Below are 18,715 nucleotides of genomic sequence, written 5' to 3' on the forward strand. Positions count from 1 at the left end.
TCTATCTATGAAATTGCATTTAATCGCCTGTTCCCTTGCCACTTGCGTCCTTTCCTCCTCAGTGACCTGAGGCATGCCATACCTGGTGCTTGCTCATGTGGGGATTCTTGAATCCTTCATTTGAATCATTGCATCTCTTTTTTGTCAAGACCTGCTCTTCATGGAAAGCCTCTTGAGAATAGACTGTGATGAATTGGCGCCATAAAAGTGAAGATTGATTGATTGATTGTTTGATAGATCACATTCACACAGAACACAATGAGGTTCACTCTCATTCTAAAGCATAAAGTCAAATCTTTTTAAAGGATTCCCACTCTTTGCATAGAAGTTGCCGTGTGGATTGTGTTTATATTCCCGTCTACTGTGCATGCGCTTGTGTACTCAAGTACATCAGACCTCAAAAGCCCCTATCGTCTTACTCACTTGTGGGACTTTTTGCCCTCCATGCCCCCGGGACCAGAGCCACAGTCGTGGGCTTGTATGATGAAGGTGTATTCCTTCTGCAGCTCGCAGTCCACCAGGCCGCGGGCCCTCAGCTGGCCCTCACCTGACGTACCATTCAGCACTACTGCCTCGAATGGAGCCTCCAGCCCGTGGATGTTGAACGCACATATCTCCCCTAGAGACAAGGAAGAGGGGAGGAGAGAAAAAGAGGAGGAGGGATGGGGTCAGTGTTAATCAGGTGAATACAGGTGCGAGTTTTGCTCATGGCTAACGTCTTAAAGAAATATAGTGAAGAATCACCCTTAAATCAACAAACTCCGCAGTTCCAACTGTAGGAAAACTGGTTTGCATTCACAGTAAAAATGTTTTGAAGTTCACATTTGCTTTATCTTTATTCTTTTGTTGTGCAGATGAGCAACACGCACAGACCTTTTGGCTGATGCCCTCCTCAGTGATAGTCATAATCTTTTTAAACAGGTCCACAGTGTCAGATGTGCAGAATACTGTTTCAAAGTGGGACAAAGTAATGTGACTTTAGACTTTAGACTTTTTCTTTATTTGATCCCCCATAGGGGGAAATGTTCATGTTACAGCAGCAACAATTGAACAGGGAGAATGAAGTGTGGGTGCCTTTATTGCCCTCCTCCCTAAGTCAATTTAATCTATGTGTTCAGTCTTTCATTCAGGCCTACTGTGAATACGTGCGCCTGACGCCATGTATCTTTTTAGCAGAAGTGGACTTGAAAAGTTGCAAAGATCTGTCACCTCTGTGATATGGGAAGCTGCAGACCAGAGTCTGTTGAGAGGTTTGTGCTCACTACAGGATGACATGAATAGTCTTTCACTTAGTTCTCCCTCTGTGCAGTCTAATTTCTATTCCTACCTTTAGTATGTTTAGTTTAGTATGTAATGTTGCAGGTTAGAAATAGTTCCCAGCGATGTACCTTCTGTGTCATTGCTTTTGTAAAAAACACACCAAGGACATTCCTGCAGTTTGACCCCCCCCCCCCTGCCCAACACGTACATTGTCTGTAGCTCACCAAAAAACAACACACAACACAATTGACTTACATGAGGCTCAAATAAAACTAAAATGTCCTAAAAGTCACCCTTGTGGAGAGTTTTAGAGGGACGAAATCCATTTAAATCCAGAGTAAGGAGCTGACAAGAGCAAAACAAAAGAGCCAAGAGGCGAGAGACATTTATTAGCATGCTGTATAAAGAAGCGGCCGATTGCTAGAGCTGGAGAGGAAAGTTTAGTCTTTCTTTGAGACTTGACATCCCCTCACGCTTTCACTAGTGGGATTTTCAGGAAATCACTTAACGTGCTCGGCTCAAACTCTGACCTGTGACGGCTAATTGCACTGATATCACTTAAACTAACAGCGAAGACTAAATTGGACTCCCAAAAAGCTTTGTGTGCACGTTGCTCCTGGCAAGTTCTGATAAGAGCAACTTTATTTTCTACCACTTCCCCCTTTCTCTCCCTCTCCCCTTTCATCCTGTCTTTGTCATAATCCCCTCCACCTCAACCCGCCCCCCCCCCACCCTCCCTTCCTGTTGCGGCAGGGGCTCTGAAATGACAATTTGCCCACAGTTGAGCTATAGGCAAAATGATAAAGAAAGAGTGGAAAAAAGGAAAAGGAGAACAGAAAATGAGCACACAGGGAAGGGGGTGTCGACACTGTCTGCACGCTGTAAAGACTTCCCCCTCTGTATTGCCTGAACAATGACTTATCAGAGTTAAATGGGGCCCCACAATATGGAGAAGCATGGCTTGCCGGGGAGAGAAAAATCCTAAAATGGCTTTGAGCAAACGGTGTGCGACGGGGAGTGACAGAAGATGCAACAGTCTTGATGCGCTGCTTCTCTCAATGGTGCACCGCCGCACAAAACAGGCAAATGGAAAATCCATCACCGCTGGAGCGAGAAATAAATCCAATATACATAGGCAAGAGCAGAAGCTTCCCATCAGGGTGAATATGCTGTGGATATGCTGATGGTGCATGCCCACAGCTGAGGCTGGGTGGTCCGACGTGATTTAATTGTCACCAGTGGGGGAGCGGGAACAGGGGTCATGGTGACCGCGGGAGGAGGACCTCCCTCTTTTGAGACTCAAATGAACACTCAAACAGCTCTCGGGAGAATCAGACCTGACTCTTTTTATCTTTTTAGACGACCGCCTATCACTTCACTCCAGACCTGATAAGTGTTCTGCCACCCACGGAGAGGCAAAGATGGCTGATGGAGAGGGGAGGGATGAGGGTGGAAGCACTGGCCCCAGCGGCAGCGGAGGAACAGATGTTGGGCGGCTGGCACTTGGCAGAGGCAGAGAGCTCACAAACGCTAATTACTGCGCTAAACTGTTAGCTAAATATGTGTCTCTGCGTCACATTAGGCTTTTAAGAGGTAGATTTATGGTAAGAAGGAACTCTGTCTTCTTGAAGGGGGGGCCATTTAAAAACTAATGGCTGCAAACTAATGGATATGGATGCTGTAGTGCCATTTCTTTATTAGTTTGCTGTGTTATCATCACTGTTTAGTTATCTGGCGCAATGAATTGTTTTTATGATGTTTAATACTCTGTGCAGGATGTTGAAAACATTTTAATCTCTATTTGCTTCACACACATATTCCAGAAAAACTTATCATGATATCACTCACTTGACTTTTGAAGCACCCTCTGTTTGTTTCATTCTTTCCTCCACCTTATTCTCTGCTGCTGTGATGACTAATTTCCCCCTTGGGCATCATTACATTTTCATTTAATCAAGTCTAAATTAATGACAGCCTATTAGGTGGTGGGACTGTTTGCTCAGGACCTAAGCTGCTGTCCTGTCAGTGTCAGAAGTCATGCAGCGCACGACACCTCAACACCTCAAGGGAATCTGGCACCCGTCTACACTAGACTATCTTTGAGGACACAGAGCTCATTATCAGTGAAGGCAGAGATGCTTTACTGGCAACGGTGGCCTGTGTTTGCAGAGCTGGAGGAGTGTGACAAAGTATCGGGGGCCACAGTGCCTCGGGGCCCCAAGTTATTATCAAAGCTGACAGAGCATCACTGATGAGCTGCCTGCATCCCGACAAACACACAAGCTGCTTTTGCTGAAAAGGCGCTCTCGCACATAAGTGCATAGATATGCGCGGCAGCTGTTTACTGCACGTTTGAGTGAGAAGTAAGAGTGGAGATATCAGGCGGGAAACAGTCACAATGTTGAGAGGAAGAGAGAGATATGAAGGGAGATGAAAAGAGGAGCCAGGGAGGATGGGAACATGGCCACTGCCTTAGGGCAGCTCCGATCTCCCTACTGGAGAGTGACCAAAGCACAAACATGAATACACACACTCACATTTACTCAAACTGTGCCAGTTCGGCAGTTCTGATCAGAGCTGACATGCCTTTCATCCTCCTACTGTTGGAACACATACAACACAGACAGCAAGTAAATCAGATTACTGGATATCGCACAGTTACTGAACACATTCTGGACCAGGCATCAGTTGGCTGACACCAAAATGATTGCACCCACCCACATTATCTTAATATTTTCACTTGCCATTTTTAGTAATTCAATGTCATTTGCACAAGAGTTGCTCTCTACTATGTGGTTTACACAGTTGTCATGATTTCAGCTGCCTTTCCAGTTTGGATTTGGCAGGAAATTAGCCCTTGTATTAGTCACCCGCATAACCCGCTAATTCTCCCTCTCATTTTAGTCACAAAAACGCAATCACATGTCTACAAGCACTAAGGGATACATGGATACACACTCAATCACACACACACACACACACACACACACACCCCAATGCTCTCAGCTGCAGCGCAGAGATAGACTGTCAGCCTCATAACTCTGCAGAGGGCTGAAATTGAAAATGCTGTAATTATGCTCTTCATGAAATTAGCCAGCCGTGGAAAAAACACAATTGAGAAGCTGTCCATTCTGGAGATAAGGATTAATACTAATCAAGCCTGCATGTTCTGACTGGAGCGCAAGAAACCTGGAGTGGCGTTTGTGTACAGTGTGTGTGTGTGTGTGTGTGTGTGTCGGACGGGGGCTTTTTAATTAAAGACACACTTTCTCAACAGGGGTTTAGAGGGGGAGGAAGTGTGTTTGTGCGTATGACTGTTAAGGAGGAGTTGGGAGATGATTTACTAGGTCTTGCGTTTGCCACCCCCCCCCCCCCTTCCCGTCTCCTCACTTTTAATTACATTATAGGCTCCTCTCACAGACTTAATGGCAACCCACTGTCTTTTAACAGAGTGAACACCCACCCTCTGTGTGTGTACGTGAGAGTGGTGTCACAGTGAAGGGCGCAGGGCTGAACCCGTCAATCAAACTCTCAAGGAAGCAACAGGTGGGTTCTGGAGCCCAGCTAGAAATGGGCCCCCTGAAAACAGCTCATGATGGCCTTAAAACACTTAATGACTATAAATCTTGAATACATGAGATCATTCATGGGTTCTTCCCCCAATTCGGTGCCCCTGGATGGGCTCTTTTTTGTCTCTTTCCTTTTCTATGGACAGTTTGACAGTTGCTAAAACAAGCTAAAAAAATGTTTTCTTGCATGTTTTCTATGAGGGACATGAGTGCAGATATAAAACGTCAGTTAAATATCCGTCTAATCACGTTTTAGTTAAAAAACAAAGATCAGAGAAAAGTCCAAAATCATAAATGTACTTTTCTTAATTGTGATTCTGCTTTATTGTTTTTCCCGCTCACACTAGTAATCATCTTGAGAACCGCTGCTCTACAGTATTGTCCACATTGTGCTGTTTTTAGCTAAGTGTTGAATAACTCAAACCCACATTTGAAGGATTTGATTAACCTCTGTCATAATTACTCCCATCCATATATTCAGTTTCACATGGAAATGCAGTGTGTTGTGTTACAAGTCTAAAGACGCGTAAGCCTAAAACAAGAAAGGGATCATTTCATTTGTTTCCACACTCACATTTTGTCTAAAAGTGAGTAACATGTGAGCAACATCATCAAGTGAGGGAAACTAGAGTAACTCTCGTGCATAGAAACTCGACTGGCAGCAGCTTGTAGGCAGAATCACCATGCTGGTGCTGCTAAATCTCCTCTCTCCAGGCATTTCACTAGACAGCAGCACTCCAGGTCCTGAAAACATCAATGCTATTTTGTCTCAGCAGCTTGAAAGGCCTGTTAGCTCTGCCAACTGTGCACGATGCTATACACCCACCTCCTCCTATATGTCAATAAAGTTAATCACAAACCCCAGCGGGTGATGTGTCAATTACTTCAGCCTAGACTTGGAGCATAGCCAAAGCACTGCTGTGCAAGCGTAAAACTATCAATAACAAATTGGCATCCAATGCAGCACAAGCTAAAACATTACAGTAAACACAGCAAACACCTCAATTTAATCAGCTGGCTACTTGATGGTCTACTCAGAAACAATTCTCTCAAGCTTTTCACCCAACTATGAACAGGAATGATTACATTTTGCAGCAGTGGAAACAGACTTTGTGTATTTATACCAAAATGATTGACATCTTTCCAAGTTGTTCATTTCAGAACACCAAGGCAGACTTTTTTAACTGCATCCATTAAGTGCTTATTGTGAGGAAATGTCAGAGTATAATACAAAGAATTCTTAGATTGAATTACGAATTATGTTCTTATTTTCGTCACAGCTTTACTTAATATTTAAAGCCTTCTCTGTAGAGTCTTTTTAACTCTCTGTAATATATTTCTGTGTTATTTGTAATGCTACGAGGCCACTTTGTTGTTGCCTGTCACCACTGAAAAGTCCACTGTGCACAATGACTGGATTTAGGCCATTTACACTAAGTCTAAGCCTGGATTAGATATTTTTCCCTTCATTATTTTGCACATTGTTGCCGGATTACATTTAAAGTATGGACAATTATACTGTTACTGATACTGATAGCACCCTAAGTGCCCCCAAAATACAAGCACACTGACACAATTCTTTCCTCTTTGTGTCATACAAAAGTAAATTGAGTATATGACAAGGGTAAGAAAGAAACCAAGAGGGCAAAAAAACACTATAAAACATTAACAAAACACAGCGAAGGGAATCACATTAAACACAGTGAAAAATCAATAGTTTCTATTTTCCAATTCTGTTCATGGAAATAACCTCAGGGGAGAGCATGTGTCCTTGTCTGAGCAAGGCCAGTTAGAGTTCAATGTGTTCAAATATCCGTATCAGAGTTTATGACCCCCATTAATGCCCCTGAGGACGTTTTCTGCACAGCTGAGCTACACGCTGAAACAAAGACCATCGCCTCTCTGACACTCTCTGACCGTGGATGGGGTTTATAAGATCTAAGGTCAACAAAGCAGAACAAATCTGACAGCAACCACGCAATATAGTATACAGGGTGTGTGTTAATTTGATTGAGATCCTGGTTGTCTCCACTATTTAGTTCATATCCCTTTGTTTAATGGACTATAAAGACCTGGTTACACTGCATGGAAAGTTCTATTTTAACTCAAGTGACTGGGTTTTGTGTCAGAGATTACAGTACTTCTCGTCAACTTTATTTGTTTAGCCCAGTATCACAACTATAGGAATGCCCTAACTACATTATATAATCTGGTAAAGGTCATGCATGGATTAGGAGAAGCATGTTAAAGCTTCACTGCACAACACCTCATCATCTCAGACCAAAGCCTTATCCAGGTCCCTTGTTTGTTCTCTTTGTTTTTGGCATACCACCGCTGTCTGACATCCTCTCTTAGCTTTTGTGCTACTGTGTTAGCTCAGTATCTTAGCTGAGTCTGTCGCTGGGCAGCAGCTCTGACTTGTTTTTTGGCTCGATATTGCTGTTATTGGGTCGCTCTCTGAATGATTCGCGGACTCACATGCACTAACATCTGATCTGAACCTCTGATTACAACAGAAAAAGAACCCAGGTCTCCATTGCTCCATTGTTTCTTTACTTAGCAATTTTTTAAATGTTATATTAATGTTCTTGATGTCATACAGAGAGCTTTTAAAGATTTTGGCTAACTCTCAAATTAGATAGATTCCTGTGGTATAGACACAGATGGCAGCTTTCTTTTTTGGTTTTCTTCATCTGTGAAATTTAAGACTAACAAAAAATGCAGTGGGGAGAAGTATTTAATATATTACTATTTCATACTCATTAAGTTATCTAAATGTTGTTGTTGGGGACAGCTAAACTGTAACTTCAGCTGTGACTCAGCTGCAGTCACAGTCTGCTGTGTAGCAGAAGCCAAGAGGGAGACTTTCTCTGTAATCACTCATTTTAAATATTGAAGTAGCTGATCCCACGGCTGGAAAGAACCTGTATTTATGTATGTATATATGAAATTTAATGTATTTTATATTTTTTCTTGTAATAGATTATCACCCCTACCATTATTATGAAAAGCTGTCATTTGTCATGTGAGTGTGAGTCTTACCTAATATTAGCTAGTGGCTGACACCAGGAGCAGACCTGAGCAGGCCAACTCAACCAGAAACTAATGGAGCTCCCCAGAGTTTCTGGTAAGGCCTGCATCGTTCTCTTGTTGATTTGCAACTAAGGCATTTAAGTATGAGATGGCCTGTTAGTAGCTGGTGCAGACATACGGCTAAGTGGTAGTTAAATCCCCTAAACCAAACCCTGCCATGACAGTTTGAGTTCAAACAAGTACTTACTAATAGGGGTGTCATGATTCCCCAAATCCACAATTTGATTTGATTCGAAGTTTTTTTTAAAACAGCTGTGTTATTGTTAGTAGTTAGACACACAGCAATTTGTCGACATATGCACAGGAATGGGCATACTTTATGATACTACTATAATAATATAATAATATATAATAATACTTTATATAAGCAGACATATACAATATCTCTAGTATCGCTGATAAATAATGTGTGCATTGTTTATGTTTCTACATGTTTTAACCCTACGTTTCAATCTGATTTTGATATTATGGAGGCCTAGAGTGATGCAAGAATTGTTTGCTTTGTGTGAAAGTCTTTTCGGGATTTGAGTGATGAATGACATATAAGCTGCTCAAAAAAGTGTTAAGGGAACACTTAATCATCACAGTAGTCATCACAAAGTCAATTAAACGTCAGGGATGTCACAGAGGCAACAGCAAGACAACCCCCAAAAAGGGAATGGTTTAGCAGGTGGTCACCACAGACAATCACTCTCTCCTCATCCTTCCTGAGTGATTTTTCCGTCCTTGTCACTACTGGTAGCAGGAGGCGGTACCTGCACACAGGCTGCACAGGTAGTCCAGCTCCTTCAGGATGGCGCATCCATACGTGCCAACCCACAAGAGTTTCCTGTGTCTCCCAGCACAGTCTTAAGAGCATGGTGGAGATACCAGGAGAGGGGCCGTTACATGAGGAGAGCTGGACAGGACCGTTATCTGCTCCTTTGTGGGAGGAGGAAAAAGAGGATCATCATCCAGCATGACCGGTTTGGCGGTGGGTCAGTGATGGTCTGGGGAAGGCACATGCTAGTTAACGGTACCCTGACTGCTGTTAGGCACCGGGATGAAATCCTCAGAGCCCTTGTCAGACCTGATGCTGGTACATCTGGCCCTGGTTCCTCCTGGTGCAGGACAATGCCCGGCCACATGTGGTCAGAGTGTGTAGGCAGTTCCTGGATGACGAAGGCATTGATGCCACTGACTGGCCCTCATTTTCCCCAGACCTGAATCCAATTGAGAACCTCTGGGACGTTATGTGTCGGTGCATCCGATGTCTCCAAGTAGCGCCACAGACTGTCCAGGAGCCCAGTGATGCCCTGATCCAGGTCTGGGAGGAGATCCCCCAGGACACTGTCCGCCGTCGGGAGTGCATAAAGGCACGTGGGGGCCAAACATACTACTGAGTCACATTATGAGTTACCATGATGAAATTCATGCAAGTTGGATCAGCCTATGATTTCAGTTTTTTACTTTGGTTTTGAATCCAGCCCTCAGTCGGTTGGTGATTTTGGTTTCCATTGACCGTTGTTGCGTAATTTTGTTCTCAACAAATTGCACAATGTACAGTCAAGATTTTGAACTCAAATATTGGGTTCATCGAGATCCAATGTGTGATTTAAGTGTTCCCTTAATTTCTTTGAGCAGTGTCTGTGTGGCAACTTCTTTACTACAATCAGACACTCTCAGGTATTCCTCAGCTGGAGAATAAACTCAGCCAAATCAAAGCTCAACCTTTAGCCTGCATCAATGAATCTCGGCCTTGAATATTTTCGTTAACAACTCTTCAGTGTGATATATATTTTTTTGTAATGTATCACACTAAGACCATTTGGTCAAGTTGAACTGATTTATATAAAACATAATAACAATAACTTATTTCTACAGTCAAAAGGGAACAAAACTGGTAGAATGGCAGAGGTGTACTTTACAACTCATAATACTTGTCGTGTTTCCTGAGGTGATGTACAGTATGATACGTGTAGCATAGCCTAAAAACTATAGTTAATTATGTGTTAATTTTTCAGGCTTTATAACTCACAGGAAATGATTATTATGCATAATAATGCATCTAATAATGATGAATGATTATTATTATTGTTGTTATTATTATTAATAATAATGCATCCCTTCATTTCAAAAGGATCGCCAATGTGAATGCTCTACCTCAAATTTCTTCCTTTCCCCACTGCCTTCCACAGAGCCTAGTGGAAAATTAAATGTCCCAGTTCCAGATCTCTGTGATGAAATAATTATCCCCCCTCCACATTATGTAGCGCCACAATGCCCAAACACAGGCTGAAATCCTGCCATTAAGCTATCGATCATCTCATCGCATGCCGACAGCTCCGTCAGCCAGGCCCAGCTGTTCACCATCATCACCACTGAGTGTTACAGGCTCTGCGCCAACCACACAATGGATATGGCTCCACTCAGCCCGCTTTAGTCTGCTCATGATTCAACCGAATGTGGACCAGGGCCAATATCAAGGCATAAGGGTTTGTCTAGTGCATTCATGGCTGAAATCATCTGAGGCAAAGATGGATGCTAAGTTATGTTTTGATTTTTTTTAAATTTGATTTTGCAGGAGTTCCCAATAAAAGTCACATATAAAATTCAGTGATTTTTCCAGAACTAAAACGCTGCATCTCCACGACCTATAAATACAATGACAATTTAAACGCACTGAAGATTAGGAATCTCAGACTGTGGTCCCCAAGGTTTCATGTAACCATAACCAATCGGAACCATTAAAATCAGAAGAACATTACTGGCGTTACAAAAAATATTATTATTTTTATAATTTTTTGAATTGGATGCACTGGTTTTCCATGACTTGCACAAATAATTCATTTAAAGCCCCTGAGTTTTCCTGTCTGGAATAATTCCATGACTTTCTAGGAATTCCATGACCCATGGGCACCCTGAATACTTTCATGGGGTCATTAGAGATCTATGGAGGCATCATGTCCCCACTGACCAAAACACAAAACATATGCTGATCTTGTTTACGCTCTATTAAAGGATTTGAGTGGGAAACAAGATCAAAATGTTGAAGCTGCCTCAGCACAGCCCCCGTATCTCTGGTGTATTTTATATGTAAATTGCTATCAGTTACATCACCCTGTTTAAAATCTCATGCAGCCACAGTGTCTGTGAGGGGGGATCCTATTCTTTATAGTGAAGTCTGGGGTAATGAGTGCATTAGGCTGATGGCGCAGTGAGCGCGCGGGATGGACGGACTACTGCTACTGGCAGTGTTTTCCTTCGGGGGGAAGAAAGGAGGAGACAATTGAGGACAGAAAACAGGAAAGAGGCGAGGGGGAGGAGGAAGCAAATACAGTAACACCAGGCATGTTCAGTATGTCTGAGCATAGCTGCAGAGAAGATTGTGCTCCTGTGTCTGTGGGACATCCCTGGAGAGGATTCACAAAAATTATTCTGTACTTATTCCTGGGAGAACTTGCAGCTACTGCAATCATAGCAGCCAGATGAAACAGCAAGACAGATGGATGACACATTCTGGTGGAAGCTCCAGTAGAGACATGATTCTGCCTCACAAGGGCTTCCAACATTGTTCAATGCCCTCTTTGCAATTCAAATTTTATTACAACAGTTTGAGTCCAAATTAGCTCTTCATCAGGTACAGAGGAACAGATTCAGGTGTGCTATTGTTGAATTAGTCTTGGTGTCTCACTCTCAATTAGTGGAACGGTCTTGGAAGGCACTGTCATCCTGCCAATCAGAAAATGCTTTTTATGTGTCACTGTAGAGACAAACAATGTATTTTGACATTTAATTTAGAGGACTTGGTGCGGTCAGTTCACTTCCAGCTCCCAGCCACACTCAATCTCTCAATTTTTTCTTCATTTTACTTGGATGATTGAAATTACTGCTTTTTGTTGTAAAATGACATTGGCTACAGGCGTTATTTTTAGATGTAATATCCGAGGGAGCTACTCTGTCCCCTTTGGAAAGTCTGTAAACTATCATGGGTGGGCTTTTAAAGATCTTCTATAAAAGAGAATCCATCCTTTAGTGATATTTTCTAGATTCAACAAGATGTTTTTAGAAATGTTTTACACTGAATGTGCTTCATCTAATAAAATCTTTGCTTTACCAAAGCATTTTAGTAACTGTCAGACACATTTTTGTTTCCCCAAACACAAACTAAAAATGTTCAGAGGCAAAATGTTTTCGGAAACTCTCATTGGAGAGAAGTTTGTGTCAGGGCAAGTTGTGAAAAATGACTCGACTTTTTCCACCCAGGTCTTCTGGCACCAGTGGGCCACCATCGCTCACTGATACTGTTCAAATTGGGCCAGGGACCTGGGAGTGCGTAGGTAGGGCAGCCTCTGCCAAAAATGTGTATGCATGTGTGTGTGTGTGTGTGTGTGTGTGTGTTTGTGTGTGTGTGTGTGTGTGTGTGTGTGTGTGTGTGTGTGTGTGTGTGTGTGTGTGTGTGGGAGGGTGGGTGTGTCGGAGCAAGTGAGAACGAAAGGTAGGAGATTATGGGAGTACCAATACACATCATAAAAATGCCCCATAGACTCGATTTCTTGCTGTCTACACCTGTTTTTCTGCAGCTGTGTGTCTGTGTCTGTCTGTCTGTGTGTGTGTGTGTGTGTGTGTGTGTGTGCATGTCTGTCAGTATGTGTGTAGAGAGAGGGAGGGATGAGAGAGGGAGCGAGCGATCAGGTTGGAAACATTGATAACAGCTAGGCTGATGTGGCCTCTTGCTGTTCCTACACCTGTCTCCTCACCTAAGTGTGTGTGTGTGTGTGTGTGTGTGTGTGTGTGTGTGTGTGTGTGTGTGTGTGTGTGTGTGTGTGTGTGTGTGTGTGTGTGTGTGTGTGTGTGTGTGTGTGTGTGTGTCTGTGTCTGTGTCTGTGTCTGTGTCTGTGTCTGTGTCTGTGTGTGTGTGTGTGTGTGTGTGCGTGCGTGTGCGTGTGCGTGTGTGTGTGTGTGTCTGTGTGTGCCACCCTACGCTCTCTATTCTCTGGTGTGTGTTGTTGTCACTGCCTTCCACCCCTGAAAAGCTGCATGGCCTGAAAACATGCCGTGATTGGCTGGCCAATCTGGGTGGTAGAGCAACTCTATCCCTCCTATCATTTATTCCTCTCATTCACTCTCTCATTTATTCCTGTCGTTCGCCAGCTGCCATTTCTCAAATTCAGCCTCTTATTAAGTGTCTGTCATCTATGCCATTTGTCCGTGGCGCTGCGTTTCTCCATTCCTTCATTTGCCCTTCACACCATTCTGTCCTCCTGTTTTTGTTTAACCTTGCTGGAGAAATACAGCCACGTATTTCTTCTCTGAGGTTGTATTTCTATCACTTATTTAATCATCTATGTTAACAAAAGACACATTCATTGCAGATGGTTGGACTACTGTAAATGGTACAAATGGTACACGGTCTGTGTACAGCACTTTTCTAGTCATTTTCACTACTCAAAGTGCTTTTACATCACATCCTCATTCACACATTCACACATCATTCATACAGGAGGAATCACATTGACACACTGAAACTATGAATCAGGAGAAAATTGAGGATCAGTGTCTTGACCAAGGACACATCCACATGCTGACTTCCTGGTCAATGATAAAACCGAACATTTCGATCTTGATAAGATGTATATAGGATAGCCTGCCATAACACCACAAACTGCATCATTTAGTGAAAACAAGTCTGTTTTGATGTACCATAGAATCAAAACTAGTTAAGGCTGCCATTGAACACATCCTGCTCACTTTGACGTCAAAGCTTGCTGGGCTCTCACTGTCATTTCCACTTCACTCCCAAATTATTCATCTATCACTGTCTTTCCTACACGCGTCCTCTCCTCTGATCCCTGGCAGTGAAACCTAGCTGGATCATTCAGCGAAGGCCTGTGGGACGCGGAAGCCAGACTGCACTCTCCTGCTATTCAAAGCACAGCCACTGTGAGTGAAAAGTGATTAAACCTGGCAACACAAAGAGGGCCTTTTCCCTTACAGCTTTTAACTGATTTGTGATTAAAAGGCTTTCTCTAGATAGATCAGAGATCACATTTTCCACTGTGTCACTTCTCGTGCTGCTGCTCCACTTTACAAGAAGGTTGATTACCATTGTAGACCAGAACAAAGCAAATTCAAGCCTAGAAAAGTGCTTAGCTTGCATGCAAAATATCTGATCCAAGGACACAGATTCAATTTGTCTAAATGAATAATTTAAATATTGAGGTTAGTCCCTACACGCCATAATGTTGTCTAATGTAGCACTGACAGAATTACTAATAAACCAAGTGGGTTTGGGCTTTGGAATTTGTTTGGTAAGCAGATTTTGTCTGGCTGCTCATATCTATGTAGATATTTACCCAATCAAACAGAGTTTATATGTCAGTCACTCCTTCGTAAATGCAGTTTATGGAATTTTCTTTGGAAAACTGACATTGTTTTGCCATACAAGGTACAATTAAATAATGAAATTATGATTATGACTGATGATTATGATCACACCTCTCTGCTGTTTTTGCCATTTAGTTCTTTCATGCAATAATCACCTATTAAAGGGATGGTTCGGATTTCTTGCAGTGAGGTTGTATGAGACACTTATCCATCAGTGTATCACCTGAAGTAGGTGGCAGTCAACATAAACCTAACACAACTGAAAAGCACAACACAAGCTAACTAACTAACTGTCAGCCCTAGTGTTTTGAAAGAGAGCATGGATGGTTAAAACTGTTAAAATTCAGTTCTCCGTCAGAAAGGACTGTCTGATGCAGCGTTAAGTGGGGAAATATTGTAAATATACCTTACAATTAAACTGATATTATTTTTTGTGTCTAACATCCATTTTTCTGTTGTGCCGTGACTCCTGACTGCTTTCCCAAACTGATACTGTGCTGACTGTCACCTACTGTAGGTAATACACTGACTATGGATAAGTACCTCTTACAACCCCACTTAAAAAATCCCAACTATCCCTTTAAAGAGGCAGCTTTCAAGCTTTCAGCCTTTAGTGGACCATTAAGTCCTTACAGTACAGAATGGCTCATGGGACTAGTTTGCTTCCCATAATGCAACATTATCTCAAATCAGCTAGGTATTACCTCTTTATATGTTGCTCAGATTACACAGGTCCTGATAGAGAGGCTGGTGGACCAAATGAAATTAGGTCATTTTTATGAAGCGTTCCAGCAACCACCTATGATCAACAAAGCAAAACGAGGCCACATGTGGGGTTTTTGTGCTTCTGTAGATTGATGCTATATAATAAACTGTTGCCCATAAAGTTGGAATAATTGTTCAATACCCCCAATTTAGTTAAAGCCTGAATACACAGTTTGCAAAGGTTCATTGTGGTTTAAGTTTCACTGTGATATGTTTGGAAGAGTTTGATCAGTAAAGTTGAGAAGATATACACTTTATTTATCAAGAATAAATCATTTCATGAGAAGAGGTAAAAAACATTTTACTCCAACTTTATGGGCAACAGTGTATAAATAACAATAAAGTGAGCTTCATGTGCTTTTTCAGTGTCTTTTCACTTATATGCAGCGTATTGTATGCTTAAACTCAGCCTAGTATCCTTACATCATACTGGAGGGTAACAAACCCAGGCTAACTAAGAGCAAGCAAATGTATGGTGTAATGTTTCCATTAACCACTAACAACATTTTAAAGCAGGGCAGACCATATCAGATCAATGGGCTCTACTACAAAGTGTGATGGAGCACAATAAGGATGTTATTAAAATGCCACAGAAAGGCTCAATCTTTCTCCTTGATAGTGTCATTCTGTATCAGAGACAAATCAATATTTGTGGACAAGATGCACGTAGGCTTTCCTTTTACTCCACTCTTCTGATACTTGGCAGTGGGTTACATGACCCACTCAACCTTCAGAGTCTTTTCATCCCGCCCACAGCTTGTTACTCTCCTCTCCATTTCAGAATTTCCTCCATAATTCTGCCTGTCCGTCCTCCATCTCAACCACTCACCTGGTGCACCTCTGCCAGCGAGCTAATTAGCTTCACCACTTTTACAATCCTTACATTATCTTTACTGCAGCTTCTCAGTACGCCACATTAACTGCAGAATAGATGCTGTCGGCTGTTCTAGATACAGCTGAACCACAGGGCTTGTGCCTGTGTAATATAGACAGAGAAAATGTCAAATAAAGCATCATTCATTGAGATAAAGTCAAGTGCTAATTGGCCATTTGAGGTCATAATCACTATTATGTGCACCTTAAAACTATTACATGGCATAATCAAAAAGCATATTCATAAATTATATTGGTTATCGAGTTCACAGTTGATTTAATGGTGCCCTGTGGAGGTTTCTTGTAAACAAACAAAATATACAGTATGTTTGTATTCAGTTGTTTCTCATTAAAATGTGTTGTTTGGAGCCTTCTTCTTACAAATAGAATATTTTCAAGTTAAAAAAAAATTAAATCCTCCATTGTTTACATCCATTTTTGCATTTGCTAGCAGTCTTCCTCTTCGTTGCTTTTCTTGGTGCATTGTTGCATTTTGTTTTTCATTCATGTCCCATTTTGCTGCAGACTGTCAGTTAATAAAATAGCATAAAACTGGATGGAGTGTGTATCACATTGCCCCCGTGCTCGAGCATGTGTGTCATTGTGCGTACACAAGTGAGGACCCACTTATAAAAACAGTGCACTATATACAGTACTACTAGTGGTCAAAAACTCCAGAGTCTACCTTTAAATATTAATTTGAACATAAGATACAGTAAACACGTAAACACAAGTAATAATGAGTATTTTACCTCTAAATCCACTTTTTTGATCAAGTAAATTACAGTCACTCTATTACACTATTTCCATGCCCCTTTTTATAGTTTTTATTTCTACAAGTTTTTTGTTTTTTTCAGAGAAAAAAAGTCAGTAAAATCTGTAAAAAATCTATGACACAACCTGTGAAGGAAGTGAATTTGTTCAAGCTAAAAGGGGGTATTATGCTGCTCTTTCATTAAAATATTTGTATTAATGATACAAGCTCATATAAATGTTCAAAAGCTTAGCTGAGACCATACGTACTCGTTAATATCTCAACTATCTCAAAATAAATGACTGTTTTATAATCCTGGGAATTGTTGTTACTGTGTCAATATCTCATATTTTACTATAGTAAATATCATAGTGATAACATAAGAAAAAAGCAATATAAAGTACTTCTATTTCAGTGCCTGAAGATATTTTTCTCTTGAATTCATTCACCTCTGTGAACTGAGATATAGACAGCAGAGGAAAACTGAAAACTGTGATGGGTAGCTCTTGCAGGTCGCTAGCACAAGAATAAACATAAACAATACAAAAATAAATGAAAAAAAAACATGAGCAGAAAGTGTAGGAATGCATAAATGTAGTGATGTTAAAGCTTTGTAATACTGTAGAAGTTTAGCACTTAAACAGTTGTAGAATTTCCCCCGAAACAGAGAGTTAAATTGCCTTCAATACATAAAAACACATCCTATAATTCCATGGGAATATGCTACACTTAATTAATATTATTAATACAAGTCTGAACATTGATTCATAAGAGCTAGTCATGAGGCTCTCTAAACTATTTATGACCACAACAGCCCACATGTCAAGAGGAGATTAATAATGTATTCTTCCCTCGCTACAGCCAAGGATAGACAGTGGATGAGGTCCAAGCTCCATGCTTTTTGGACGCTTTTGATGCCTGATCAATATTGAAAAAGATAATGAGAAATGCTTCATGCATGTCAATGCATCTTCACAGCATCCATGCTGTCATATTTACAGGCTTGAAATCCATCTTTCTGTTGGACCAGAAAATATAATCATAGGGATGTAAATTGTGGGCCAGTCTACACAAATGTCACTCTCAGTAATTTTCAATCATTTTCCTCAGAGGGTATTATCACATCAGCCAATTTGGGTTTTGAGTCTCTTGCTCACTCCAGTAGGGTGTTTGTGTGAGTGTGTGTTTTCACTCCTGCTTCAACACTCTGCTGCATTTCTCTGGAAATCTGTGTGTGCATGTGTGTGTACGTGCTGAGTGCGTCTTATCCCCCATTCACTGTGCGCTGGCTGAGCAAATGGATACTGCTCTGGGACTTTTGGTGATCTGTAAGTCCGCTGTCACGGTGATGAGAGCAGCACAAAGGCAGCAGCGGTGCAGTAAATGTCAGCATGTCGGCGAGGAGTGACACAGAACATCCGGGCTTGGCACGTGTGGCCTTCTGCCTCGACCCGGCACACACACGACATGGCCAAACTCATACAAACAAGAATAATCCCTCCTCATACTGAATGGGAAATCACAAAAGGGCACACACTCTCAGACACAAGTACAAGAAATACGGACTATGATTCTCCAAGAGAGATGTTTAAACATGGTGTGTAGCACTGTGGTGCACATGTATCAGCGCTAAATCAGTGAAATATCAGCCATACCTGTCAGGAGAAGCTGGATTTCAGTTTCACATGTTGAACATCTGTTCTGAGTGAGTGTGACAGATGTATGCATGTGTGTTTCTGTGTGTGTGTGTGTGTGTGTGTGTGTGCGTGTGTGCGTGTGTGCGTGTGCCTGTGTAAGACAAGAAGTAGGCATACATATTCATTGAGCTCAGCTCTGCATGTGAGCATATCTACTCAGAGGAGTTTTCATTCCAGTCTCTCCGTCTTTCACTCTGTTATATACACAGGAGGAAAGAAGTATGTGTTTGTCAATGTTAACAAGTTGCACACATGCACAGACACACAAATACCCAGTGGGTAGAATTTGAGGATTGTTTGTTTGTGTATTGACTGGTGCTTCTCTTTCTCTCAGCCTT

The 18,715-nt window shown here is 41.8% G+C and overlaps 1 protein-coding gene across 1 annotated transcript in view; it reads right to left on the reverse strand.

Moving 5' to 3' along the window:
* The window catches only part of LOC139199577 (calsyntenin-2-like), a 145,806-nt gene that overhangs the window by 89,595 nt on the left and 37,496 nt on the right, over positions 1–18,715 (reverse strand). Inside the window, exon 4 of the mRNA XM_070828626.1 lies at positions 424–619. Within this exon, the coding sequence (XP_070684727.1) occupies positions 424–619 (196 nt within the window). The remainder of the gene's footprint in view (positions 1–423; positions 620–18,715) is intronic.

This window comes from Pempheris klunzingeri, chromosome 4, assembly GCF_042242105.1.
Source record: "Pempheris klunzingeri isolate RE-2024b chromosome 4, fPemKlu1.hap1, whole genome shotgun sequence".
NCBI lineage: Eukaryota > Metazoa > Chordata > Actinopteri > Acropomatiformes > Pempheridae > Pempheris > Pempheris klunzingeri.